Below are 14,827 nucleotides of genomic sequence, written 5' to 3'. Positions count from 1 at the left end.
TGAACTTTGTGGAAAGATGATAATGTTGTTTGTGTGATTGAGAAAAAGAGACTAGAACTTTTGTTTATTTCTGTCTAATTTTGTAGATGTTCAATAATGATTTGAACATTTGGATGAGGAGCAGCAATGTGAAGTATGAAAAGTACTAGTTGGTGATTTTGTTGTTTCTTTTCCCCCTGCCCTTCTTATGCTGTCTTTGTATATATTCATCATGATTATAACCTATTTAAGGCTTATTAAAAAAGCAGCAGCCTTTTCCCACGTTTTGTATCTCCAGTATTATTCTTTGAGACAAATACTCTGAAATATTCATGTTACAGCTTTCATATTTTAAAATAGTATGCCTATATTTAATATTGCTTGATATATCAGCTTTAGGAATTGCATACTGATTACTATGATTAGAAAGAATTAAGTTCCTATACTGCTATCTCTCTCCCATCTTCATTGTTTTTTTATTTTTCTATTATGGTTAATATTTTGTAAACTTTTTTCATGTTCATTCAATTAATGACGTGTATCTTTTACTCTCAAATCAGCAATTACGAATTTTAGTGTTCCTAATATTTCCTCCTCATCTCTTTCCCCTTCCTACCTCTCAATTTTTGGCATCTCTTCTTTTTAAAGTAAACTGGTCAAATATATTTACATTAGTTCCTATAGCTGTAATTCTTTTAGCTTTGACTACTGTTGGATTTTTAAAATTGTGGTTAGTAAGCAGTTTGATTTTTTATGATTACATAACTATTTTTCACTGGAAAGTTTATGGTAGAACAATTATAATTTTTAACACAGATTCATTGTTTATAATTTGGTTTAAAATTTTGTCTTCTTTTTTTGCTTTCTTATACATTTTTTTTAACATTCCATTAGTTTCTTCCCATATATGTTATACCCTCTATTCTATAGACTTTCTTTCTTCTTTTTTCATGCCAGCTATCTCACTTTTGGAACCCTTTTTTCCTGTCTTCTAGTGTGTTTTGTCGGCCAGTGTTCTGTAAACCACGTTTTATTTTTACAGAATTTGTTGAAAATTTGTTTCAGTTGATGCTATTTCCTTGTTCTTTTTGTAACTGTGGGTTGATTTACACTTTTTTTAGTGAGTAGATAGAAGCATATGCATATGGTTATATCAGCATCTTGAACCTGAAGTATTGATATTTTCAAAAGTTAGATGCCCATATATCTACCTTTAGAATTATATTGCTAAAACATTTGATAAAGTCTTATGTTCTAAATTTTTGAGGTAAGGGGAATTTGAGATGCTTACAGATATAGCTGGAGGAAATTAATAAACATTTATATATAACACCTTTGATATTTTTAATGTAAATAAACATTTTTTTAGAATAAATTTATTTTTGTTTTCTAAGACCCTAGAGTTTTTGCAGATTATGATAAACATTCCTTCTGTTAATAAAGATTTTCTTATCTTTTAGACTCTTGTTGAAGATAGGTGCTTCTTTAGATTTAGAGCTATTTTTCATTATAAACTGATCCATTACTTTATTGCCCAGCATATTTTTTTTTTGAAATTGACCCACTTTTACCATTGTATCTGGCCAGTGACTAAATAGCATGTAGTGATGTTAAAAAAATGTTTCTTGGGTTAGGAGAGTAATGTTGGTTCTGAACTCCAGTGTGTCTTACCATCAGTGTGGGTGATAAGGTGTGCAATACTTTTAGGCTACTTTTTATCTTTACAAGAGAATAGTATTGTAAAAATGTCAAAAAATATCCACATGCCCAGTTCACTAGTAAATGTACTACTAAATTTGAACATTTTTGGCAGTAGCTTATGCTACTCAAGGGACCATAGTTTTACAGAATGATATATTTCAAAGGGTATTGGTTTCCATTATAGAAAAATTCATGCATCTAGAGCAACTTAAAGCCAAAATAACCGTGCTTGTGCTATATGTTTAAAATATTAGTCATCTGGAATACATGCCCAGGTTAAGTGTCAGAAGCTATATATCGCACAAAAAGAAAATTTATTGTTAGGAGACCAGGCTGTACCTGCGCTTATACAGCATTTTCCTTGGAGGATCAATTTGAGTATATGAAGTAATATCAGCCAGATTTTTATAAGTAACATTATTGATAATAAAGGAAAAGTTCATCGAGGAGAAAACAAATAAAGGAAGCATAAAAGTCTCATACTGTATGAAACTACAGAAATGGATCAGAGAGTTTGACAGGAAGTTTAATGTGTACATAAGTAGAGGCTGACAGGAACATGCTGTGTGTGCCAAAGGTTCCAGTGATGGAAAACCGAAACATAGTGCTCACTGACCACAGCATGAGCCTTGACACACATTGTAAATAATCCAGAGATCTATGACTGCATTAAGCACTAGGCTGGTGTATTAACGGCAGTAAATCTATATAGCAGCATAAAGGGCTGGAATGCAGAAATCCCTCTGATTAATATTTGTAATGGATTAATAGGAATATAGCAAATATTTTTATTTTGAATCCTACTATCCTTCACCACCACCCCCGCTGCCCATCCTGCCCTCCCCAGTGTGATCATTTTTTATTCTCTCTACTCACCAGACTTGTATCTGTGGATTCTTGCTTCAGTACCATCAAGTTAAAAGCTGAAGATGCTTCTGGTAGAGAGCATCTAATCACTCTCAAGTTGAAGGCAAAGGTATGTGCTTCGTTACACTGTTATTGTGGTTAGGGAATACTTTGTGAAATGACCCCTATGAATGTTTTCAATGTAAAGAAATGCTAGCTGCTTTTAAAAATACACATAATGGTAGTTTTATTTTGAAAAGCCTCAAAGAAAATTCACCAGGTTTCCAAAAGCTTAAATATAATTTCATGTCACTATTTTAGTTCAAATTTGATCAAAATATAGACTTCATAAAAAATATTGCAATAAGATCTAGTAGCCTCAAAGTACCAAAATGTTGTTTTTGTCATGTCCAGTATAGGAAGAGTTGGGAGTTTCCACTGTCCCAAGTAAAGTTTTACTGAAGGTCTTTTGTCTTCAACTCTTACTACGAATTAATGACCTTTGTATTCTGATTTCTGACCTACTCCCAACCCTCAAACACAGACACACACACACACACCCATGTCGTTTATAATTTGTTTGTTTTGACTGAACTTTGTTTTACTTCTATAATTTTAAGAATATGCCGAAGTTATGCCTCTATGTGTCGGCCCATATTGCAGGCAGGTGATCTGTGACTACTGACACTAAACATAGTCGCCTTCATCTTTATTTTTTAGTTCTAGTTGTGAATTTTGAGAAATGAGTAGAATAAGCAAGTTCAGCATATTAATCATTTATTTAGTAATCACTGGGGAAACATTAGAATTTGAGAAAACCAGGACATCTTTTTTTTTTATTCCCAGGAGTCATCAATCAACTCTATTTCAGAAGATTGTAGTGATGAAAAGATCAATTGTGTTTGTCCTTTTAAAAAATGTGCCTGGCATTTAAGCTTTCCAGGAGAGAGAATTAATACGTAAAGCTGTACTGGATGACACAGAAAAGTTGATGTCTTAACAGTGTCTCTCTATCAGACAAGTTGAGGAATTGCTCTCTTTTTCTCACACACAGAATGTTTAAGTACAATTTTAAGACTCGTGTGATAAGTGCTAAAAAATTAGTGGACTTAGAAATCTTATTTGTAAAAGAAGTTACATGGATATTTTGGTTAAAGTAAAAAATATTATTTTCCCTTTTGATTTTTCAAGGTGTGCTCTTTTTAAGACCAGGGAGAAAGCTGCCGTTATCCTTCCAAAGGTCACAGACTGCCAGTGGCAAGGGTCCTGTCATTTCCTTCACAGCTTTATTTGTTAATAATTGTACATTGATAAAAGTTGCTTTGCAACTGTGAAAACCAAAAAGAGAGATTTTAAATACATCCTGTCTTGATTCTCTTTTTTTCTTAATAGCCTAATTTTTGCAAGCATTTCCACTTATTGAACAAATAATGATTTAAGTCTACACTGCCTATATCTATTCCTACAAAATTGTATTATTAATTCCAGTTAATGATGTTATTGGTAGTATTGAGAGCCAGATGTAGCAACTAGTCTGTTTGGTTTTTCTAATGTATTCACAAGGCAGATGAAGAGACACTTAATATTTCTCTGGAGAACATGTTTAAGTGTTTGCAATAGTGGTATCTGTGAAGCCCTGTCATAGATGCCCTGGCAGGAGAGAAGAGAAAGCCTTGAGTTGGGAAAGAATTAAGAAGAAAAAATGTTTTTTTTCTTTTTTAAAAGACAGAGTAGAACTAAATGAATCTCATGATGGTATGATTTACTGGATTCTTTAATTGTCCATTTAGTTTAATTTTCATAGAGGACTCAAGTTCTCTTTCAGATGTGATCGTTTCTTTTCTAGCAATATTCGGGTCTGGGATTTCAGTTAAAAGTAGTGACTATAGCTGGATCTGTGTTAAGAGTACATAGTGCAAAATCTTAATCCCACTAAATTTTAAAGGTCAAGCTGATTTTTTTTAACAAGCCTTAAAACAGGCTTATTATGTAAATACACACTTTTTTTGGATATATTACAAAGAAACCCATTTGTTTTAGTATCTTTATTCTGAAGTGTATATTTCCAATTCTGCCCCTTCCCTCACTGTCTCCAAAAACCCTCTAAGAAAAAAATATTAATTTTGACTAGATTTCCCCATATTAAAATAATGATCTAAATAAAAAATAAATATGATGAAGGAAATAGTTGTATTCTGTTGTTTTTATAGGTGCATTTTTACGAAATACTTACAATGTGTCCTGAACTGTGGGATGGAATTATCTTTCCTTGAAAAAGAAGTAGCCTGGGGCTTTCTTAGCGTTGGCCATGCTCAGAACTACTTAAAAAACAAATGCCAGATGTGTATCAGAGGCTGGGCACTCCATCCCTGATGGGTTTTTGTAATCTGTGGTTTGTGTGTATTCACTTGCCTTACCTTTTAGGTGGTCCAATCACAGAACGGTTTGGGTTAAAATTTTTTCTTAGAACTATATACTAGAGTCTAAATATATTGCATGTGACAGGAAATACACTTTTACCATTTTATAATTGTATTATTTTATAGTTATTGATTTGACTGAATTGGTTAAAGTGAATTTTTTAAAGTATATATTAATTAAAAATAATTACTATACTTATTTTTCAATTAATATTCTTTTATATGGCATTTTTATTGTTGTCAAAAGTTTCACTTTTGACAGTCTGTGGTGATTTTATATATACCTATACTAACTGAAAACTACCTGCATTTTGGTAGTTATTTTTAGTTATCTATGTTATAGTTACTAATGATTCTGAAAATGAATATCTAGGATACTACTGAATAATTCATGTGAAATTATCCATATGTATATAAGTTTGTGCTTTTTTACGTTCTATGCAGTTATGTCAAAATTTATTATATAAATAAAATTGATCTTAAATGTGAATATAAGTAACATACTGTATCTAAGCATTTAACTTATAATAGATACACAGCAAAGCCACCTACATGTAGATCAGTCTAATTTATGATTGTATGTTTATATAATTGCACATGAAATATGTTTAAAAGATACTCAAACTATCTCACATTTTTGTATGTGGGATCAGATTTATTATAACCTGCTTTTTTGCTCAATTATTTATTATATTAGATCTCTTTCTATGTCCGTACATACATACCATGTACTGTACTATGTCCTACTGAAATATAAGACCATATACTTTTTAGCATAATGAGTTGTATGTACTTAATGATCTCCAAAGTCATAGGTACTTCACTTAGTTTAGCTACTCTAAATACAGTAAACATTTCATTGACTTCATACTCTTACTCAGGTTGATGATTTCAGTTAGAGAGTTGACGTTGTTCATTGTCAGCATCAGTGGAAGATAAATAGCAGTAAGTCAAAAGCAAAATAAATATTCCAATTTTGAGCCATGGAGGTTTTAAGTGTGCATCATTAGCTTTATGGAATTTAACATTTTAGAGGGAAAGGAGATTTTATAACACTTTTAGTTGAATTTCATCATTTTTACTTATAAAACAAGTTTTCTGCCTTGTCGAAGATCACACAAATTAGTTAGCAGAGCTGAAAACTAAAGAAAGCTAAAGTCTCTGCCTGTGTTCACTTTGAGATAATCACATGACTTATAAACATGTCATAAAAATTATTTTTCCAGTGATTACAGTAGTTACACTCTTAAATACATCATCTATTTTAACTGTCTGAAATAGACCTCCCTCTTTAATTTCAGGATAGCCTTTCTTCATTTTCTTTTTTCCAAATTAGAGCATTGTTATATTTTATATGATTTTCTATATACTTGCCTTTGTGTTACCAGTTCTACATAGCCAGATACCATTAGTCAGAGTGTATAGGTTTGTTTTCACCCAACAGATTGTAACTGAATGTTAATTCATTTTAGAGCATTGACTTCAGTGGATTGGTGTTATTTTTCAAATACTCTGGTGATAATTTTTGTCCCTTTTTGCTTCATTCAGCAAAGTAGGGAAAAATAAGATGAAAAATTGAGTCCGAAACTTATTTTAAACATTCTGTCAAATGAGAGAAAGTTTTCCTAAAACTAAGTTTATTTTAGTATTGGGATAAATTTAGGTTTTTAATGGAAAGAAATTAGTTTTTTTTTAATTACACACAACTTTGAAAAATCCAGAATTGCATCTTAGAGAAATTATGTAGTACAGTTCTCCAGTTACAAAATTGATTTTAAGAAAAACTATGTTTTGCCTTTACTTAGAAAACTGATTTGTTCGAGTGACTATTATTTTTTGTATAAAACTGCTGAAAAATTAATTTTCTATTTATCAACTATGCAAATCTTTTTCTGGCTTAAAACTATTACTTTTTTTTTCGTAATAAGCCAGAAGGCATTTTATTGTTTCTTTTTATTTATCCTTTTACTAAAAGTAATTATTTAACTGTGGAAAATACTTCATATAATTGATAATTGTATTTTTGTACATTTCTTAATTCTGCCTTAAATAGTAACTCAGGCTGTTTGAGATTAAATTTTAGACTAAAAGGAAACTAATACCAATTAGTTTGACCTCTTGTTTTAAAGATAAGAAACTGAGGTCCATTGTGGTTTACCCCTCAAATCACATTAGCTGCTGACCTAACACTGACCTAATTCATTCTCTTTGCTTGAAACTGATTCCATTGTTATTGCCAAATCACCAGACTTTGTATCTCCTGAATATAACTTGACTATTAATCAGTTCTTGACATCTCTTTAACAGTAGAATCAAAATATTTATTTATAATAAGTTTGTGCTTGTAATACTTTTACTAATATACTCAGTCTTTATGAAATACCTCATGTGAAATTGTCACATAGGAGCAAAAATAACCAAATTTTATGCTTTTTCATAGTACCCTGCAGAATCACCGGATTGTTTTGTGGATTTTCCTGTTTCATTTTCTGTTTCCAGGACACCACAGGTATATTAATAAATTTGTTTTAAGGAGCTAAAAGATCATATTCTGCTTATTTGTAAGTGACCATTGTAGGTTATAAAGTGATTTTTTAAGTTTTCTTTAAGCATTTGTTTATAAACAGGACTTTTAGAGTGCTTATTTCATATTTCCCAGCAGTTAATGTTCCTTTTTCTCTCTGCACACACATGCACACATTTACACACATCTTCCAGACTATAGTTCTTTATGCTTCAGTTAAAATAAACATGAAGCAGCTTTCTTGACAGAAAGTTTGCTTTAAATTTAAATTCTAAAAGACTTTATAAAGTAGTGAGCAGTAAGGGGAAAACTGGGTGAAATTTTTCAGATTGCTAAAACTTTTAACATTGATGACAGAATATCAGAATTCTGATCAGAATTCAGAATATCAGAATATTCTGAATATCAGAATCTTTTTCAAAGGAGAATGGATTATGACTAAAAATATAATAAACCTTGCCATGTCAAGTCAGTTTTTATAGTTTTAAAGTGTTTTTCCTTCATTCAGCTTTGAACTTGGACTATTTTCTTTTTATATGCTTTGAAACATTCATACTTTGAATAAAGAATATAGGGGATTCTTTCTCCTGCTTCTGTCAATTGGATTTCTCAATACATTGATGATATCTAACAGGATAATGCATTTAGAAGCACATTGTAAGTTGTAACACTATATAGGTATAAGGTGGTATGATTATTAGTAGTGCCATCATCAGTAGTACATGTGTGGTTTCTACAGATCTGGCAGAATAGTAGCAGTTCCGTTCAAAGGACACCCTAGTGATAATGGGCCTGGTCCTTCTTTCACTGGTAAATCATATCAATTGAAAGCAAATGAACATTTCTGTTCTTGTGCAAAGAAAAAAAGAAAACAAACTTGCTAGTGACATTTTACAAATATTTTCTAAATAGAGGATACCTGTTGTTTTGTTATGAAATTTTGATAGGTTCAACTGAAAATTTATGTTTACAATTTATGTTACAAATATATAAATTGTCCTATATATGAAGTTAGTTAAAAAAATAGCCTAACAGGATTTAAATAGTCTTGTGTAGGTTCACATGTCATTTTAATCATACATATATATTTAAAAATTTTTCTCATTTTTTTCTTTAAAAACAACAACAACAAAGTCTTCCTCTTTTCAATGGAAATTGAGAAAAAAGCAAAATAAAGGAACGGAAAAACCATGGATTTCCTTTTGGTATTCTGTTATATGTTACAAATATATAAGAAATACTAGGTTGACTTCTTAAAAAAGAATTAGAATTATATGTAAATTGTATACCTTTCTTGTGTTTTTAATAATAGATTGTCTATTTGGCTCTATAAGCTTTTTCTTTGTTTTATGTGGGATCATGAGATGGCATTGTACTTAGATTGTATTACTCTTTACAGATATGTTTTCTCTAAATTATACTTTAACTTATCTAAACCCAAAATTGAAGAATGTCTTTTGATGTTCCTTAGTTTTTAATTTGTATATAGATAACTATACAAGTTTCCTCCAGACTTAAGTCTGTGAAAAAAAATCTACATCTCACCCTGGCTGGTGTGGCTCGGTGGATTGAGCACTGGCCTTCGAACCAAAGGGTCACCAGTTCAACTCCCAGTCAGGGTACATGCCTGGGTTGCGGGTCAGGCCAGGTTCCCAGTAGGGGGCAGATGAGAAGCAACCACACATTGATGTTTCTCGCCCTCTATTTCTCCCTCTCTTCCGCTCTGTTTAAAATAAGTCAAATCTTAAAAAAAATAAAGTTTGCATCTCCACAGAAAAATGTGATTTAGCAAACTTAGTTTGTGACTCTACTAGGCTGAAAAGTCTTTAAAGAAACAAAAAAAAAATTTGTATTCCTACTTAACACTACTATACAACTGCCTTGCACATGTAAGTATGGAGTTAAGTATTTATCATACTAATTCAAATTAAAGTTTTAGATTTAACTGGGTCATACAAGTTCACTGTTTTGTACTAGCTCCAAGAAAATAAAATTAATTAGTAGTAACTGGAATGTTACAAATTGTTTTTTAAGTTATAGACTATACTAAAATTTTAGCAAATCACAGATAAAAATTTAAACACCTTTTTATCCACAACTCAAATTTGACAGATGTTAATATCTTGTCATATTTGCTTCAGTTATATCGCTTCCTGTTTCTGCCTCTCAGAAATAAAATGTTTTTGGAACAACTGAGACTTGCCCCTCTTTTCCCTCTCTCCTTTCCTCTTCATTTACTTCTCTTTCTTTTTAGATGTAACCACTTCCCTGAAATCGATGTGTATGCTGTCTATTCATATTTTTGCTACATTTGTTAATGCCATATTCTGTATGGCATTGCAGTCTGAATTTTTCTGTGGTTTACCAATGATCCGTGCATGTTTAATCATTCCATTATATTAATCTACCAGCTAATTTATCTGTTGCCCTACTGAGGTCGTTGTTCACAATTTTACTAAATTTCTTGCTGCCGTGAACATCCTAATATGTTTCTTTGTACATGTTAGACTCTTAGTGTGTGTTATGCCTAGAAGTGAAAATGCAGGATTATTGGTAGATGCACCTCTTTGAGATTACTAAACATTGCCAGTTGCCTTCCCAAATTGGTTGTGTAAGTTTACACTCTTACCCAGCAGTGCATAGTATGAGTCCTGCTTTCCAACCCCTTCCAAGTCTTAGTCTGATTTTATTCTGACCTTAATTCTTATCAAGAATGATGTCATTATTACTGTACTTATAATCTTAGCCTGTTTAATTTTTTCTCTATTATAAGCTTTTCTTCTATATTTTGGATAGTTCTTTGTTATTTTGGGATGTAAGTATATTCTCCCTGTGGCATGTCTTTTAACTTTGGATGTAAAATAGTTTTTCAATCAAAAGTTTAACTTTCAGTATGGTCACATTTATAAGTTTCTTGCTTGTGATTTCGAGGTTTTTTGTCTTGAATGGAAAAATTGTGCATATCTTGTTCTGAGAATATATTCTATTGTTCTAGAAGTTATACTTTAAAAATATTTAAATAAGTATTTAAGTGTGAGATAAGAATTTGCCTATTTTATATACACTCATAGAATTTGGATGTGCCATCTTTATTCGTGGAGATCAGGGTTGATTTTAATTTTTCTTTTACACATGCCATTAAATATTAGAAAAATTTCAAAATATAATATTTACCTATTCTTCTAAAGTATAGATGTGCATGTTAAGAATTTTGGTGATGTTCCCAGGGCTATGAACTCTTCAGTGTTTAGATATGATAAGAGTGTTGGTAATGTGTTTTGAAAGCAAGAGGTAATATCAGAATTTTTTGCTATTTTTTGCCCTTTTTCCATTGACTTGTTGGAAAGCTGCTTATATGAGGGTTTTTTTAAGCCAATTTTTAAACAGTTGTTCTTAAGCAAAATAAATGTTACTATTATAGTCTATGAACAAATTTAGATTTAAGGGACAGTAGGTTATAGATAGTTGGTTTAAAAAAATTCCTTGTCTGCTTTTGTACACTTTTTCTTTGGATTCAGTATTTCTGGACTTTAAACTTGGAAGATCTTTATTTTCCTTTCTTTTTGTAAAATAATAGACGTGGCTTTGTGGCATCCATATTAAAAATGGGTAATTTTCCTTATGGTCCCTGTCTTCCTGCTGGGTTGATAATGTTTTGATGTATTTTTCTTTTGCTCTGATGAGAGGTCTGCTGCTGCTGCTCTGACATATTCATTTGGATGAATAATTATAACTTGCACAATGTCAAGCTGAAGATGGTAGGGTTTTGTGCGTCATGACAAGCCTAGTAGCCAGTGCAGGTGTCTCACAGCATGATCAGCAACAGCCAGTGTATTCTGGCTCAGAGGAGACATTTAGAGTAGTAAGAAATCAGCACCAAGGGCAAGGCTGCTGCTGCTAATGCTGCTGTGCTATGTGCCAAAGAAACACAAAGTGCTTCTCAAAGACAAGTGCCTGCTCACCTCTTTTCAGATATTTACTTTGTTTGCTCCATTGAATTTCCTTTTATAGATTTTAGTAAATAATGTAAGAGTATACTGTGATTTTTATCTTATTCTACTTTCCAACATCACAAATGCTCCAAAACGGATCTTTAACAATCTGCTGTCTTTTGGACTTTTATATACAAGCCACATATGTGAGTATTGTTGACTAATGAGACTGTAGAATTCCTTAATGTAAAATTGTAAGTGTGCTGATATTAATGATTCTATAAAAAACAAAATTCATTTTCTCCAGGTCACTGACCAACCCAAAATGGTTGTTAAAATTGCAGTTACCTATAAATGTGCCATTAAATGCAGGCTTGGTGAAGTATTCTTGCCAGGGTGGTTAGAATTTTCAGGTTTGGTATGATACAGTAAGCAGAGGTCTTTATATTTTTAACATGGAAATCTCATATTCTTGAAATAATGCCATGAATGCAAGAAGAGCAAAACTAATGATAAAGCCTCTGGCTAGTAATCTGGTGGTGAATGAAGAATTTGTAATTAAAGGAAACAGTCCTATTACACAGCAGGGAGCATGGTCCATTAGTTAGAGCAGCAGACTAGCAGTTGGGTATCCTGGGTTCTGTTTACAGTTCAGCCATTGACTTAATTGTAAGTCACATGACTGCCATTTACCTCAGTTCATATTTATATGGAATAATGAACTTTTTCATAGAGATGTTAAGAAAAAAAAATTGATTTAAAACAACAAGGGGGAAAGACCCCCCTCAATATCCACTGTGAGAATCCTGTGGAAATTCTTTTCTGACCTACTAGATTATCTTTCTTTCCATTTTTCTCTTTGCTGTCTTTGTTGGAGAACCCATAGTACTAGATTTTCGTTCACTCTTAATTTGGTTAATTAAAAGTGCTTTTGTTTTCTTGGTATTCTTTTTGTTGCCACAATAATAAGGATAAAAAAGACATCACAGCAATCAAAACAAAGAAATTTCATTCATTATGGAGATATATTATATGGTAAAAAATAGCAACGTGACTTAATGAACTTAGTAATTACTTGCCTATTAATTGCCCTTTTATTCATTAACATTTTAAAAGTATATTTTATTGATTATGCTGTTACAATTCCAGTTTTTTTCCTTTTTCCCCCTCTGCGCAGTACTCCCTTCCCTTAAGGAATTCCCCCCACCCCACTTTAGTTCATGTCCATGAGTCCTGCATGTAAGTTCTTTGGCTCTCCCTCTTCTATACTATTTTTTCTTTAAAGATTTTATTTGTTCATTTTTAGAGGGGAGAAGGCAGGGAGAGAGGGAAGAGAAACATCATGTGGTTGCCTCTTCAGCATGCCCCACCAAGGACCTGGCCTGAAACTCAGGCATGTGTCCCAACTGGGAATTGAACCAGTGATCCTTTGGTTTGCAGGCTGGCACTCAACCCACTGAGCCACACCAGTCAGGGAAAGGGCCCTTTCTCTTATACTGTTTTTAACATTCTCCTGTCTATTTTTTTTCTACCAATTATACTTCTTGATCCCTGAACCATTTTTCCCTTTCTCCTCTTTCTTCTCCCAGCCAGTAACTCCCTCCAAATGATGCCCATACCTGTGATTATGTTCCTGTTCTAGTTGTTTGCTTATTTTGTTTTTATTTTTCAGATTCAGTTGTTATAGTTGTGAATTTGTTGTCATTTTTAAAATAATAATTGTGTAACCTTAGCTAGTGTAGCTCAGTGGATTAAGTACTGGACTGCAAATCAAAGGGTCACCAGTTCAATTCCCAGTCCAGGGCACCTGGAGAGAAACATCAATGTGTGGTCGCCTCTCATGCTCCTCCTACTAGGGACCTAGTCCACAACCCAGGCATGTGCTCTGGACTGGGAATTGAACCAGTGGCCCTTGGGTTTGCAGGGCAGTGCTCAATCCACTGAACTGTACCAGCCAGGGCAGTTTGTTATCATTTTAATGTTCATAGTTTGATCTTCTTTTTCTTAAATAAGTCCCTTTAACATTTCATGTAATAATGGCTTGGTGATGATGAGTTCCTTTAGCTTTACCTTGTCTGGAAAGCACTTTATTTCCCCTTCCATCCTAAATGATAGCTTTGCTGGGTAGAGTAATCTTGGTTGTAGGTCCTTGCTTTTTATCACTGTGAATACTTCTTGCCAGCCCCTTCTTACCTGCAAAGTTTCTTTTGAGAAATCAGCTGACAGTCTTATCTGAACTCCTTTGTAGGTAACTCTCTTCTTTTGCTGCCTTTATGATTCTCTTTAACTCTTGGCATTTTAATTATAATGTGTCTTGGTGTGGGCCTCTTTGTGTCCAACTTGATGGAGACTCTGTGCTTCCTGGATTTGCATGTCTATTTCCTTCACCAAATTAGGGACGTTTTCTCTCATCGTTTTTTGTGTTTGTTTTTTTTTCAAATAGATTTCCAAGTTCTCTTTCTCTTCTCCTTCTGACACCCCTATGATGCAAATGTTGGACCTCATAAAATTGTCTCAGAGGCTGCTTATACTCTCCCCCTTTTTTATTTTTTCTTCTTGTTGTTGTGCTTAGTTGGTTTTTGCTTCCTTTTGTTCCAGATCTTTGATTTGATTCTCAGTTTCATCCACTCTACCGTTGTTTCCCCGTAAATTTTTTTATTTCAGTTAATGAATTCTTAGTTTCTGACTGGATCTTTTTTATGCTGCTGAGGACCTCACTAAGTTCCTTGAGGTCCTTCAAAACCAGTGTTTTGAACTCTGCATCTGATAGATTGCTTATCTCCATTTCGTTTAGCTTTTTTCTGGAGTTTTGATCTGTTCTTTCATTTGAGCTATCTTTTATCTCCTTTCTTTGGGAGCCTCGCTTGTGTGTGTATGCGCATGTTTTAGGTAGAGTTGCTTTGACTCCGTGCCTTGGTAGTGTGGCCCAGTGTAGGAAGTGTCCTGTTGGGTTCAGTGGCATAGCCTCCCCTGTTACCCAAGCTGCATATTCAGGTGCACCCTTTGTGTCATCTGAGTACACTCTACTCTTGTAGTTGAGCCTTGGTTGCTGTTGGCAGATCAATGGGAGGGATTTACCCAGGCCAGTCAGCTGCAAGGTCTGACTGTGACCACTGACCAGCAAACTCTGCCCTCTGTGGAGGACCAGCTAGCTGTTCAGAGACAGGGTGGTGATGCTCTGATGTGGTCTGTAGCTGTCCACTGGCCCTGGGATTTCCTGGGTGGCACAGACCAAGGTCAGCCCCCACTTATGATTTGCCCAGAGGTGCCCTTCCTGAGCTATATATAAAGCAATAGGAGAAGGCTGCTACCCGTGCTGGGCTTGGAGATTCCCAAACTGTGAAACTAATCTGGCTCTTGCTAGTGCCCAACCTGGAGCTCACTGAGGCCAGCTGTTGGTTCTTTGATAGGATTTAGGAAGTTGT

At 33.4% G+C, this 14,827-nt stretch overlaps 1 protein-coding gene across 2 annotated transcripts in view; it reads left to right on the top strand.

The window, feature by feature from the left end:
• Window positions 1-14,827, top strand: part of FANCL (FA complementation group L) — a 58,577-nt gene that overhangs the window by 23,331 nt on the left and 20,419 nt on the right. For both annotated transcript variants that reach the window (XM_037047966.1, XM_037047965.1), the window contains 2 exons: window positions 2,560-2,656; window positions 7,387-7,455. In XM_037047966.1, the coding sequence (XP_036903861.1) occupies window positions 2,560-2,656; window positions 7,387-7,455 (166 nt within the window). The remainder of the gene's footprint in view (window positions 1-2,559; window positions 2,657-7,386; window positions 7,456-14,827) is intronic.

Source organism: Sturnira hondurensis, unplaced genomic scaffold (genome assembly GCF_014824575.4).
Source record: "Sturnira hondurensis isolate 20B ecotype Veracruz unplaced genomic scaffold, ASM1482457v3 Scaffold0006413, whole genome shotgun sequence".
Lineage (NCBI taxonomy): Eukaryota > Metazoa > Chordata > Mammalia > Chiroptera > Phyllostomidae > Sturnira > Sturnira hondurensis.
Note: the sequence above shows the minus strand (reverse complement) of the source record. Positions and strands in the feature narration are given on the sequence as shown.